At 37.0% G+C, this 15,118-nt stretch overlaps 2 protein-coding genes across 6 annotated transcripts; both read left to right on the top strand.

Moving 5' to 3' along the window:
* The first annotated feature begins 327 nt into the window (after positions 1-327).
* LOC111593303 (ubiquitin-conjugating enzyme E2 W) lies at positions 328-10,012 on the top strand. Of its 3 annotated transcripts, XM_023305987.2 has the most exons (6): positions 1,371-1,503; positions 7,583-7,751; positions 8,688-8,779; positions 8,984-9,086; positions 9,149-9,380; positions 9,456-10,012. In XM_023305987.2, exons 2-6 carry the CDS (start codon positions 7,620-7,622, stop codon positions 9,467-9,469), a joined length of 573 nt encoding a protein of 190 aa, XP_023161755.1. In that variant the 5' UTR covers positions 1,371-1,503; positions 7,583-7,619; the 3' UTR covers positions 9,470-10,012. The 3 variants fall into 3 exon arrangements, with proteins under 3 accessions (XP_023161756.1, XP_023161755.1, XP_030080982.1); XM_023305988.2 differs by lacking the exons at positions 1,371-1,503; positions 7,583-7,751 and adding an exon at positions 328-599; XM_030225122.1 differs by lacking the exon at positions 1,371-1,503 and having other exon boundaries at positions 7,331-7,751.
* Positions 10,013-11,618: 1,606 nt separating this feature from the next.
* Positions 11,619-12,976, top strand: LOC111593294 (probable aquaporin NIP-type). 3 transcript variants are annotated; one of them, XM_023305973.1, is made up of 3 exons: positions 11,619-12,222; positions 12,468-12,652; positions 12,753-12,976. In XM_023305973.1, the coding sequence occupies exons 1-2, from the start codon at positions 11,707-11,709 to the stop codon at positions 12,639-12,641; spliced, it is 690 nt and encodes a 229-aa protein (XP_023161741.1). In that variant the 5' UTR covers positions 11,619-11,706; the 3' UTR covers positions 12,642-12,652; positions 12,753-12,976. The 3 variants fall into 3 exon arrangements, with proteins under 3 accessions (XP_023161741.1, XP_023161742.1, XP_023161740.1); XM_023305974.1 differs by having other exon boundaries at positions 12,799-12,976; XM_023305972.1 differs by having other exon boundaries at positions 12,468-12,976.
* Positions 12,977-15,118: the final 2,142 nt, after the last annotated feature.

Genomic DNA, 15,118 nt, shown 5'->3' on the forward strand with positions numbered 1-15,118 from the left:
TCATCCACATGAGTTGTTCTGTTGTGCCACAATTCATTAAAATACCGATAAATACCTAAAACTATAACTATCGATATATTCTGTTGCCGTACGGAATGAAAATTAAATGTGTTATTTATTAAATTCAAACAAATTGTTTTTATAAAAAAAATTCATTTAAATAACTTATGTTTCAGCTACTAGTTGACTTTGTAGAAAACAATGTACGTAGTTCGTATTTAAGTAACAGCTGTTGTGCTCACTAAGGTAAGCTATCGATATAATAGTCGATGCAATTAAATACTAAAAAATACCCAAATATCAATAACAACATGTCAAGTATATTTTGGTGTGCGTCTCACGTCACAGTTCGGAAGGTAGAAAACACTTTGGCTAAACTATTAAATTTTTGATCGAATATAGTTGGCAATGTAACATATAATTACATAAATTTGTAATTCAAAATTGTGCACCACAGGAAATAGATTGTACAGCATAGCAGGTCAAAGGATAAGCGGCTTGACGTTCCCAGCAAACACTGCGAACAAGTGGAAGCAGAACGAACAAAGTGCAACGGCCATCAAACACCAAGGAATATGTCATCAATGTCGCCCAGTGAGGTGAGTGGCTTCTCTGAATTCCATCCCATCTCATCGGCGTGCCATGTCTGTTGTACCCCTTGGCAGCTGGTCTGCATCCAACAACAATTAAATGTCGTAAAATAAGCGTGCGCAAAAACAGTTGTGCAAATGTTTGTTGTCAGCTGCTGCTCTCGCAACCGCAGCCGCAGCCGCAGCCTACTGCCGGCAGTAACTTTGCGCATTGGACAGGTTCAACGTCACCTTATCGCTGCAGCGGCCCCTGCAGAGGCTGTGTCGACATTATCAGCAGGGTCTCACCTGCACAAGGAGGAAGTCGCAAGCCGTGCACACGTTATATAACAAGTTGAATGACGCTTCTTTGTCTGCGTCCATCAATACTTTCTCCTTTCACATGCCTTGCGGTCTACCAAGGTCTCCTCGCTCTGCAGTTTCTCTTCTAATCTGACCTGACCCTCAGTCGGTCAGGCGGAGAGTGAGTGCAGCACACATGTACATATGAATCGACAGCTTTGATTGTTTATGCAATCAAATTGCAATGCAGTTGCCTCTAACTGTTAATGGACTCAGTTTGTTTATGTCGGCGTCCGTGTGTGGCGCTTTTTGTTTACGCCTCGTAAACAAGCCTTGGAACGCCAGCGCCATCTATCGATCCTGTGCTGCGTAATGTTCCCTGCTCATTGCTGTCTCCCTTCCTCCAACGTCTGACTGCTCAGCTCTGCTCTGCCCTTATATCTTGCGTCTCTGACAACCAAGTCGCTCACTCTATCCGAAAAGCTCGTCGCGTACGCGCACTTCGCCCGCTTCTCGCTTTGATTTCGCCGTTCATTTCATTCAGTTCTCGTTGACACGCGAATTCGCACGCGCTGATTTGCATTTAACTCGGTTCGGTTCTGCTCCGGCGAATTTGTGTATTCAAACAAAGGTTTACACGATTTGCATGCACTGTGCAAAAATCAGCTTTTAATTATCGATTTAATTATCGGTTTTGACTAGACGCGCGATATTCAGCTAATTAATCAGATAGTCCGTTAATTGCCTTGGCACGCGCCAAGATCTTTTTGTCCCACAAATTTGTGGAGATTTTTTTAGTTTTATTTTTTTGCCCACACGCATGTCTCTTCACACGTATTTTTGTTAGCTAAAATCTGCTTAGTTTCTTGGCACGCGTTCAAAATTATAATTTAACAAAATGCACAAGAATTTTTTTGGCCAATTTCCACACTTCCACTTTGAAGCGTTTATATTAATACACATTTTATGGCTTGCTAAAAGCAGTTTTATATAGATATGTATTTGCTTGATTATGTGCATATATGTATATATAGTATATATGTATAGATCCATGAGAACCAGTTTGTTCATATTTGATATGCAAGCTCTGTCGCTGCTATATAGGCTGTTTTTAGCATTACTGCCATGTCTCGAGAACCTTTAGCGAACAGGTTCCAAAGTACGCACAGGCTACGCTTTTAGCCAAGTACTCAAATTTGGATTGTTATTTGCCGATCTGCTGCTGTTCCAATATGCAATGCACAGATGGAACACAAAGAATATAATATCAATAAAAACACAGAAACAAAACTTCCTTATAGGCAAGCTGAAACAAAGCCGAGAATTAATCGTTTCGTTCCATGCAAAAGCCATTCAATGAGCATTTCTTGAACTTTCATATGCCTATATAAATATAAATATAAATATAAATATATATATTGTATATATATATAAATGTGAAGCGAGGCACACCTGATTTGATTAAAGAGATAAGCCTATTTATTTGTATTTAATTTATTTCGCCTGCGCAATTTAATTATTGTTAAGCAAACACTTTAATCCGCTTATCTTTTGCCACATGTAACGCAAATATCTGACTTGTTGACCATAGCGCGGCTCCACTGTACACTGCTGGCGCCGTTTATCAAGTAACCGCAAATTAATTGTAATAATAAAAGCGCATTGTGCACCAATTGCTGTGATTTTGCCAACGGACCATGATATATTATCATTTGAAGCATTAAAACTCAATTGAATTGCCTGTCGCCGGCCCCACTCTGCGGCGATTACAGCGGCTACTCGTGCCCAGAAATGAAGTAGACTTGCTTTATAATTGAGCGCACAGCTGACTTCCTTATGCACTTAAGCAAAGTCAAGTAAAAGCTAAAGACATGCTCAAGATTTGCATAACTCAATAACAACTTCATTGCTAATTCCTAATGCAGCCAACTTAATAAGCTCAGTGTATATTTTAGTGTTGCCAGATCACCAGCAGCTGAGCTGTGCATATGAATACTTAATGCTATTAAAAATAAACCCGATTTACTCACGAGTAAAATCAAGTTTGTTTTGGACAAAGAAGTTCCATTTGCTTAAAAGCAACTCATATAATTAGCAAATTTAAAACATTTACAGATATTCCAAATTCTGGTTTAAATCTGGGCCGCAATTTACATTGAAGTTTGTCACAGCCAACTTAACAAGCTGTAGCTCAGCTCTTAACGTTGCCCGATCGCATCGTTATATACTTGAAAACACAGTCAAATTAAGGCGGCCCAAATCAATTGACAACTTTTGCATACTCGAAATGAAATTTCTTATTTTCAGCTGAAGATCAATTTACCACTAAGTGTGACGCAGCCAACGTAACAGCAGTTGCTGCAGACTCTCATAGCTCCAATAACGTCTATTTAACTACGATGATTATTGCCATTTCCATGCGCGCTTCACGTGTTGTCGCTGAGGACACGTTTCGACTCGACTCATGATTAGTTTTCGATTACATTGAAAAGGTTTGTTTTCATTTGCTGCGAATCAATGGGGCCAAGCCAGATGAGCTGTCTCAGCTGTTAATCACACGGCACGTACGTGATACACGCCTTTCTCTCATTGTAAAACTAGTTCTCTCTCTCTCTCACTCTCTCTCTCTCTGTCTGTCTGTCTCGAGTGGCTCTGGCATCAGGTTGGTTATTTATACCCTGCGACAGTCAGCGAACAGGAACGAAAACAAAAACTAAGCAAAACTCTGACGTCACAATAAAATGACGTAGCAGAAGCTGTATGTATATATATATATATATATATATATATATACATTTATACATATATATATATGCAATCTATATATAAATACGTACTTTATTCTTATCGATTGCGAGAGGAGCAGAAGCTTTTGGCGAAGGTCGAAATTGTTGATTTAGCAATCGCAAGTTTAAGGTTATGTTGCACGCTTCCGCCTGTCAGGCACCCCGCCCTCTTGCCACGCCCAGCTAGCTGCTATTTTTGCACATTTTGCTGTTCCTTGTAATGCGCTTAAGAGTCTCTTGCAGTCAGGAAATCGTTTTATATGGCTTTTGGCGCATGCGAATGTTGCATAATGCGAGCGTCGCCGTCGCACAAATGGGGCGTGATTCAGTTACGAAGGTCGGGCTGGGCCACAAAAATATCGCCAGACTGCTGGGCCAACAGCTTAATTGGCCAAGCAAGCAAGCAAGCTGCGAAATGAAAACAGCTAAGAGCAAAGAGCAGCCGCAACGCTTGTTAGGCCAACATGACTCACTGATTTGGCCAAAACGGTCGCGCTCTCTCGCTCAGCTGGCCGCTTTCTCCTGCCCTCTTTGGCCTTCACAACAGCAGCCGCAGCAACTGCTCTTGGGCCGCCGTCCGTTGCCTACTCAACGCCCACTTGATATTTGTGTCGCATCTTTATCGGCTGCTTCTATAAAGTTTATCAGCCTTTAGCGTCGTCTTCTTCTTCTTCAATTTTTTATATATTTTTTGTTTTTGTTTACCCGAAAATTCTTGCGAAAATCGCTGACAAAGAAACTGCGCGTTGTTTACCTTTGACTGTGTTTACTCATCTATGCTTTATGCGTTTTATCTCGCAGTGTTTTCCCAACTTTTTCTCTATTTCATCAAAAATTGTTTTTTAATGAGTGCGCAAAAAGTAACCGGAAAGAGTGGAAAAGAAAGTGTATATTAGTGCAATGGCAGCCAGAGATGAGGGTCATCAGATAAAAGCTGAAGAAGGGTTAAGAATTAATGAAACTTTCGTTTCTTTACTTTCATCCAATTAGTTATTGTGCCAGCTCGATAGGCGATACTGACCTATAATCAACTTCGATAGTATTTCCAGGTCAATTCGATAGTGAACACTTCCCTCAGCCTTTTTATGCAATTATCTAATGAGCTCTATAGTCAACATCTATAATCATCTTGGACACCATTCGCAGATAAACTAGACACAGTCGATGCTGTCCAATCATCATTCTACTTACTATTTATAGAACAACTCGATAGTCGATACTTTTCTATTATCGACTTTGAGATACAGTTTCCAGGTCAATTCCATTGTCGTTGCTTCCCTAAGTTTTTTATACCATTCGCAGATCAATTCAATAATCAATACTTCCCTATCATAAGCTTAGATACTATTTCCAGGTCAATTCAATTGTCTGTGCTTGCCTATAATCATCTCAAAAACTATTTTCAGATCAACTTAATAATCGATACTTCTTTATAATAAGTTTAGATACTATTTACAGGTCAACTCGATAGACAATACTTTCCTATCTTTGATAGTCGATGCTTCCCTAGGTCTTCTCTACCATTCTCAATTTAACTCCATAGCCAATACTTCTTTATCTTATAGCTTAGCTACTATTTCCAGTTCAACTCAATAATCTCGATACTTTTATAAGTTTAGATACTATTTCCAGGTCAGCTCAATAGTCTGTACTACCCCAAGTTTATTTTATACATTTTCCAGGTCAACTCGATCGTCGATAAACATTTAAAATTAATTTGATTTTTGAAAAGTTTTCCTAGCAGGGGGCCATTGCCTTTAGGCGCTTGACAACCAGAGAGCCAGCCGAGCAGCTAGTTGAAAATTAGAATAGAGATGTATATATTTTGAGTGTGGCAATAAACAAGTCTTGACACACATTGCCAATTGAGGAACGTACATAAAGCAGTACGAATGGAACTGAAAATTAGTTAGGCGAGCTTCAGCTGATAGAGGCTAACAGTGCTGTGGCTAATGAGTAACCAATATGGCAACTAATTATTGTACGCCACACTTACCAATATATTTGTATATATATATAAGTATCTAAAGTAATTAGGTAAACCTTTAGCTATTATCTGGCAATAAGTTTCAGTTTTCATTTGATTCGTTGCATTTGGGATTACGTATTATTTAATGAGCGAATAATACCACAGTTTCCACTTGCATAATCCATTGGGCATTTATAAAGAAAGAGCAAGAGAGAGTGTGAGTGAGAGAGAGAGAGAGAGAGAGGAGTGTGTGTGAGCTCATGCAATTGATTGATTTGATTGCCGCACGTTTGCAATTCGAATTGCAGTTTCAACATTTTGCAATTTCATCGAATTGCAATAAATTTTCAATTGACGTCGTTGACTGAAGTTCATTTTATTGGCCTGTTTACTGCCAACGAACTGCGGCTGCGTTTTGACCTTAATTTTGTCGATTTCCAAATATTATTTTAGCTATTTTCTGGTTTATGACTAGCAATAAATATCACAAACACACACACACACACACACATATATATCTAGTATACATATAGTATTTATATTTATATATATATTCGTAATCAGCTGCTTATCAGTCAGGCAGAGCGTGCCAATTGGCGAGAATTGAAAGGGGAACTGAAGCGCAGGCAGAGCGCCAAGCTCTGACTGCATTTCCAACGCCTCAACTCACTCTCAGATGCTGCACAAATAAAGCTTAAAAATCGCGCACCTATATCGAGGTGAATACCACTAGCCTTATCTCTAAACAAGTTTTCTGTCCGCCTGGCTGATGGTGATGGTGCAAAAAAAAAAAACAAGCAAAGATAAAACTATAAATTGAAAAGGCTAGAATAATTAACTGCAGCGACTAGGCAATGCCCTGAAATGCGGAAATACCTTTAATATTTTATTTTATAAAATATATATAAAATATAAAATATAAATTACAAAATATAAAATATAAAATATAAAATATAAAATATAAAATATAAAATATAAAATATAAAATATAAAATATAAAATATAAAATATAAAATATAAAATATAAAATATAAAATATAAAATATAAAATATAAAATATAAAATATAAAATATAAAATATAAAATATAAAATATTAAAAATAAAAAATAAAAAATAAAAAATTAAAAATAAAATATAATATTAAAAATGAAAAATAAAAAATTTAAAATTTTAAATGTAAAATGTAAAATGTAAAATGTAAAATATAAAGTTTAAAATATACAATAATTAAAAATATACAATATTAAAAATAAAAAATAAAAAATTAAAAATAAAATATAATATTAAAAATGAAAAATAAAAAATTAAAAATAAAATATTAAAAATAAAATATTATAATAGATAAAAAGTCAAAGTTTCAACCTATGAGGTAGTCCTGCACTTGGCATACCTTTGTGGCTGTGTGGATAGGGTATCAGGAACATGCACTACGCATACTGAGGCACGTTGACGTTGACGATGACGATGACAAGCTCTGCCGGCATAGCTGGCGCTGTCGACGCCTCGTCTCGAACTGCTGCTTGGGGCGGGTCGTCGGGTGGGGTTGGGTTGGGTTGGGGAATCGGGTTGGGCCGTGAGTTGTTTCTGTTGCTTCGCTCGCATTGCTTTTGAGTAAATTTCTCGACGCTTTTGCCACAGTCTGCGACGAAACGTTGGCGCATTTAGCTGTAGCTGTCGTTGCGAATTTAGTGAAATTGAAATTGAAATTGAAATTAAAATTGTTGGCTAAAATGCGGCTACTGCTGCTGACTGAGTGCGTTTATAAATTGTGCTGGGCCCTGGGCGAACGTAACAAAGTTGGCTATTGAAAAAGCGAGAAACGAAATCACATTTGAGAGTTTAGTCTAAACACAGCAACATTGCGTGCGGTGCTACGAAACAATCAGATACCCGAAAATATAAAACAAGGCTAGAAAAACTATCAAAAACTCGTCTTCCAATAACTTTAATATAGTGCGATCCTAGTCGAGACTGTGTTAACAATAATCGAAATGCTAAAGCTGTTCAAGAAAACCAAAGACAAAATTCCCAAATCGGAGATCATCAACGAGCCGAAGGAGCCCCAAAAGCCGGCCGTCTCCAAATGTGGCAAGCCACTGCTGCTGGACAATTCACGCTGGGAGGCAAGTACACTGGCTGGGCGAACTTTGCGCCCCTTGGCCTTGAGCCGACTTATCGCGTATTTAGCACCGTATCTAAATGGAATTATGGTCTTACTGAGGCATTTACACTTTCATAAAAGTTCAAAAGTTTTTTTTTTTTGCCCATGACAAATTTTTCATATTGAAACTTTTTCTTTTTCGTGTGTGCCAAATACAGTTTATCGCGGAAACAGCTGCGTGTAATCAAGGGAATTTCTGCATCAGATATATATATATATATATATGTTTAGTTTTATAATCCATTAGCTAGAACCATTGCCCAAGTTGCGTCATTAGAGTTTTCCGGAAACGAAGGTTATGAGTCTTTTGGCCTAAAATATATAGCTGTGTAGGGTATGCCCAGTTCATAGACAGTTTGTAACATTGGCGAAATTTAGTTAACATACATAGTTAAAGCCTCCTCAAATATTCCCTGGTCTTGTGATGATAATAATAATTAATTTCCTTTGTCAGACTTCGTTGAACAGCTGTACTCAGCGTTTTAATACCAGGCGCTTATCTCTTATCGACGAACCGATATCATATAAATATTTATGGCTGATAATTGTACGAAAAATAGAAATAATTTGTGCAGAAGTGCAAAACAGCTAAACAATCGACAGTTTGAAGTCAGCTAAAAAGCATTGCACGAGCTATTTTGTATCTTATCTATAAAGTGGTATATAGACACACACACACATGCAGTCTGTAGATAGTATTTGTTTTCCGAAAGGAAGCGATAACAGTCTGCATACCTATATGCTATATATAATGGCCAACAAAGCACGCAATATCAACAGCGTTAAAGGGCATGAGTGAGAGCGCGAGGGAGGGCGTTTGAGTGAGTTGTAAACTGAGGGCGTGTTCACCGTTGCACTTGCCAAACTAAGCTAAAACTTTCATTTCTTTTGCTTACAGCGTCGTTTGCATAAAGAACTGATGTCCCTGATCAAGGAGCCGCCGCCGGGCGTTACTGTTGACACCGAAAGCGTACAGCAAAATTTATCAGAGTGAGTTCCATGCGCACAGCAGAAGCCAAATTCCGAATTCCGCAACTAGGCCAAGTTCAGTTAACCAAAGAGCATAAACTGGTTAACTTAATTTGGCAATTTAGCGCATTTCAACAATGCGCTCAATTGTATTTTCGTATATATATATATTTCTGCTGGTTTTTACGAGCTAGTTAGTAATACAGCTGTTTGTCTTGATTGCAGATGGAAAATAAACATCAAGGGTTTCGAAGGCACGCTTTATGAGGGCGAAGACTTTCAGCTGCTGTTTAAATTCAACAATAAATATCCCTTTGATTCGCCAGAGGTAAGTCTGCCATATATAAATATATATATTTGTTTCCATTAACGTCTTTCTCCTGCCGTCAGGTAACATTCATTGGGAGCAATATACCTGTGCATCCGCATGTCTATAGCAATGGTCACATCTGCTTATCCATATTGACCGAGGACTGGTCGCCGGCGCTGTCGGTGCAGTCGGTGTGCCTTAGCATAGCCTCCATGTTGAGCAGCTGCCGCGAGAAGAAGCGACCGCCAGACAATACGCTCTACGTGAAGACATGCAACAAAAATCCCAAAAAGACTAAATGGTGGTACCACGGTGCGTATGCGTGCTCTTTGGCTATATTCAACTTATCGCATCTGTATAAATAAATTGCTCTCTATTTACTTGCAGATGATTCTGTTTAGTTAGCGTTGCGATTTATGACTACTGCCTGCTGCTTGCATTGCGCATACACAAAAACTAAACTCAACAGCACATCACAAACATAAACAAAGCAAAGTAAAAAAGGAGAAAAACAGTGAAAGAATCCAATTTGTTGCCTGCCTGCCTTCCTGCCTGCCTGCAAGGACATTGCCAACAACAGCGAATCAACTCTTCATCTAACAACAATAACAGGAACAACAATATTCAAGTAGTTAACAACAAATCAATAATAGTTTATCAAAAAGCAACAACAATTTGGAACTGCATTTCAAGGCCTAGGCACGTTAGGTGTAAATTAGCTGTGACATATTACCACATTGTTATTTCTAAAACAATCGTACATACATACATACACATACGTACATCCGATACCAAGCAGTGCACTTTGAGAGCAAAAAAATGCAAGTGAACCCAATAACATGTCACTGGGCAACAATGAATTAGTTAAATAATATATAATACAAAAAAAAACACCTTACAGCAAACAATCAACAAACAAACCGACGCAAGCGAGAAATATATATATATAATATATATATATAATATATATATATATATATGTATATTTATATATATATATTTATATATATATATTTATATATATATAACAACAAAACTGTATAAAATTAAAAAAAAAAACAAAGTAATACTATATATAATTAAATGTTAACATTTTAAATTAGAATGTAAGGCGCAAAATTAACGTCTAAATTAAATGTTATGGAAACCATATAAATTAAGCCTACTCTGTAAAAGAAATCAAACGCCCGCCTCACACCATCGTCGTTCCTTCCGCACGGACTGTGGCAGCTGCCCACATTCCAAGTCAAGCCCAAGCAGCTGTTCGGACTGAGTAGGCCGACTCCATGAGGCGACCAACCCCATCTAATTGTAACCTTTATTTATGTATATGTATTTGTATATGGATATGTATATGATTTGTATTTGTATAAACACATGCTGTAAGGGTTTCCAACTGTTAGCTGAAAGGCCAAAAGCCAGTTCGAAAACATTTAAACAATGTAATTATTCATCCATTATAACTTTCTTCATTCTCATGCACATTGTAATCTTTGGCCATGTATCATCGCATCGCATCCCATCACATCGCATCGTACGGTAAACATGTTATACAATCTACTTATATTTTTGGCAAGGATGTTAACCCAAGTGTGGCCAAAATCTCATGTGGCACGTTCGCAAACATATTTACCTCTTGCTGTGCAACTAGAATATATATATGTGGCGAGCTACTCGCTCACATACATGATAATTTTATGTGTAATACTATGTATAAATTCTATTATATAAACCTACATTATGTATAACGCGTGTGAGCGTATGTCTACTATACTTAGCATATGTATCTACGCCTATAAAAAAATTACTGTTAAACCAAGTATTTAATTAAAAACCCAAGTCTGTAATCACGTAATAATATTGTTTTGATTGGGGACTACTTTTATATCATTTAAATAAAAATCCAATAGTATGGGTTGAATAATACAAGTCAAAAAACTTGGAACTGCAAACATTTGAATTAAATTCATATTGGCGGTTGGTTTAACAGCTTGTCGAGTTATGGTTAGCTCCATTTCGTATCAATGTTATGCTCATTATGGCACTGTAAGATAATTATTTTGATAATTTATTAGCTTCTTTCATGCATAGATTTCTATGTCCAAAAACGTCCGTGACTTGCATAGAGCATCCAGAGGTAGAAATAAGTTAATGCCTCTTTTTATATTAAAAATATATTTTTCCTTGCAGTGGCAAAATGAGTAGAATATTTTTAGAAGTTAGAGATGAGTACATAACCCGATGAATTGATATGTTAACCGCAAACGTTACAAAAATTTAAATTCGATAGTCTCAACGATTATCGACCAAACAAAATTTGCCGATACCTGCAGTTGAGTTCTCACAAATTACTCATTTGGCACTTGTAACCAATGAATAAAACGTTTTCCGCTAAACGGAAATGGAATCTTACAGGGAACTAAAACAAAAGCCGCGTCTAACGTCCATTGCATGTTTACAGTACATGCCCATTTGAAATATGTTGTCCTTGATTACATTTTAAGTAGGCTATTGTTGATTTATGCTCCACAAAACTTTGAGTTATGCACAGTTAAATTCATGTGCTCATTGAAGCCAGAGTTCTCTATATTATTTGTTATAACATTTTTCAGTTTAGTTGCCTGTATAAATTAAAATTATGGGAAATTTTAAGTTCGACAAAGACGTGGCGAAGAAGCTATTTGCTGAGTGTACTGGAACTGCAATTGCCATAACACTAGGATGTTCCTTATTTACCACTGGAACTATTATTACTATTCAAGATAACACAGCGCCAGCCATTGTCTGGGGATTTGCATATTTAACAGCAGTCCAAATTTTTGCGTTTCTGAGTGGCGCCCACCTGAATCCGGCTGTCAGTGGTACAGCGGCAATTGTTGGAGTTATGGAGTGGAAAATGATGCTCTTCTATATGCTGGCACAGTTTATTGGCGCCTTCATTGGCATCGCATTGTCCTTTGCCGTTGCACCGTCGACCACGAACTTATGTCTCTCGTACGGATCCAGCGAAATGAAAATATTCGGCGTCGAGCTGTTTGCTACAATATTTCTGTTATTTACCTATTGCGCAGCATGGGATACGCGCAGTGAGAACGCGTACGATACTCTGCCCCTTCGCGTCGGATTCATAATTGCAGCTTTGTCTTTCGCAACGGTTCGTATTGAAAATATCTTATTCAAATAAGCTTGGTGATGTGCGAGTTGAAGGATACGATTCGATCTATCGTATGCTATTCGATCTATCGCAGATCATAACAGATTTGCACTTGATTCGATACTCACACACTCTTATACTTATTTGCTTATTATTAATGCTGTGTATATATGTCTTATGTCTTCTACTACCAAAGTAGATAGAATCCTTTTTAAATACTATTACGTTTTTTTTTCAAATTGTAGAATTCAATTTCTGGATGCCATCTCAATTTCTTCCGTACTTTTGTGGCCGTTCTTATGAACGGGAAATGGGAAATTTTGTGGCCTTACTTCGTAGCCCATTTAATTGCCGCTTGTGCAGTCGGTTGTTTGTGGCGTTTCCTCGTCGCCAAGGAAAAGCCAGAGCCAATGACATAGATATTTATTAAGTATGTACTATTCCAGAAATTGTAAAAGCTCAGGCTTAAATTTGTATTTAATTTATAATTTTGTAATTAATCAATTTTTTGATTAATACGTTCTAATCAGTTTAACCTGATAATACTCCATCAGTTATAAGTTATTTCGACTTTAGGAAAATTAGCCACATCTATATAAAGCTGAAGCCAATACCGTATAAATTGAGGGTTAAATCGGTCCATAACAGACGTGTTGAGTAAGCGATATACGATGAATTGAGAATTAAACATATGTCATGTTCAGTACGCAATAAATATCGATATTTATATGTCTAATCTATATCAAAATATAAATAAATAACGATAATCGATATATTTTATTATTTTATGGTCATGTTCTTCGAGGTCTTTAGCCAGCTATATCCTAATTATGCATATTCAGTCGCGTTTCGCATTTACACAAGCATTTTGAAAATGTATCGATTTGCTTTGTTTGGCTTGCGACGTTGGGACGGCGTTTTGTCAACTCCTTTGATGCTGATCAGGTTACAGGCCGCACGTGGGCGTAATTTTCTCGCAATTAGGATGCGATTACGATAATGTGACCGTCGTCCCAGTCGAAAGGGTAATTGAAGAATGGATAGGTGATGGCGATGGTGTCGAGGCTTATGCTCCAGCTACAGCTGGTTTCTTTGTGTCCAGACCCTTGCCGTGTCGCCACGTGCCAGCAGACGCCTTCGCGATTGCCACTGAAAGGAGGAGAGATGGAGATGGCGATGGAGATGGAGGATTGACAGTTTCAATTTGCAAGCTTGTTGCCTTCTGCTAGAACGTCTTGGGGTGGCTGATGGATTAAGTTTAAGTCGGGGCTTGCCAGCTGCTCGGCAGCTTGGCTTGTGGTTGGCTCAAGCGCAACACAATGGAATGGAACAAGGCGCTGCACTGTGGAGCATTTTGGTCAGCTAACGGAATGAAATGGAAACAAAAAATATAAGAATTATGTATGTGTATGTATTCCATGTAGTGTAGTATTCAATTGAGTGTGTATAAGACGATAGTATAGGGTGTATACAGGGTATAGTATAGCTTACACAGGGTGTGCCACAATCTTTTAGAATAATATATAATATATAATATATAATATATAATATATAATATATAATATATAATATATAATATATAATATATAATATATAATATATAATATATAATATATAATATATAATATATAATATATAATATATAATATATAATATATAATATATAACATATAACATACTATTTATAGTATACAATATATAATATACAATTTTAGCAGTTTATTTACATACAGGGTGCTCAAGTCAACGTCTATTTAACTAGTCATATGTCCGAAAAATATATATATGAAGTTTAGTAATCTTCATACGGTATGTGACGTGTACAGGGTGCCACAAGTAGATATATTTTTGCCTTCTACATATATATGCATATTACGTAAAATAAATAAAAAAATAAAATTTTTAAACAATTATTATTTTTGTCCCACTGTGCCGAGGATTTGTACAGAATTTGAATTTACATTTGAGAAAGTGCAAAATCCTTTGCACTTTGTAGACTGATTGACTTCTTATCCTTGAATGGATTTCAATAGAAATATTTTACATTTAAAGCCCACTCGCTGTGGGGGTTGGCCTGGTTTATCAACTCAGCGCGTGTGTGTGTATGGGTGAGTGTTTATGTAGCACAAACAAACGGAAGATAATCAAGATGTAAAACACAATCTGACAAGCAAGGCCTCTCTCACTCTGCTGAAATTCAAAACCAAACAAAACCCGTTGCAGCATCAAAAGGCAAGCGCCCAGAGAGAGAGAGAGAGCAACAGAGAGGGGGTGGTGGTTGGCTGTTAAGGAATAGGGCAACGCAGAAGGCGCCACTGCGAGAAGAAGAAAAAATGTGTGTGAAACGGATTTTTGCAATTTCACTTTGTACTCTGTCGAAAGAGAGAAGCTGTTATTAACTTAATGAAGGAGTGTTGCGCATCCCGCAATTTTACCTGACACGTGATTCGAAGCTAACGGAAGCAGCGCAATGGAGTGGGGCGAGGGCAGTGGGCGACGGGCAATGGGGCCGAATGTCACAGGAAAAGCCAGAGCTGCAACGGAGAACTTAAAGGCCAAAGGCCAAAGCCAAGGAAGCTGTTTATTATAGATTATCTATGACAAAGGCTTTTGCTTAGAAGAAGTTGAGAAAATCTATATAAAGAACAGATATATATATATTTGCTAGGAGCTTAAATGGGTCAAAGGATTAAAGATGTATCAAAGAAAATATAAAATTGTATCTAAAACTAAAAAGTTCAGTTCATATAATAAATTATAAATATAAAATAAATTATACATATATAATAAATATATTAATATATAAAATTAAGTTCTAAATACAAATTTATATAATTTTTTATTTATATAAAACTTTATATTTAAGAAAATATTTTATAGCAAATCAATAAGCACT

The sequence above is a fragment of the Drosophila hydei genome, unplaced genomic scaffold, assembly GCF_003285905.1.
Source record: "Drosophila hydei strain 15085-1641.00,03,60 unplaced genomic scaffold, DhydRS2 tig00008122-arrow-pilon, whole genome shotgun sequence".
Lineage (NCBI taxonomy): Eukaryota > Metazoa > Arthropoda > Insecta > Diptera > Drosophilidae > Drosophila > Drosophila hydei.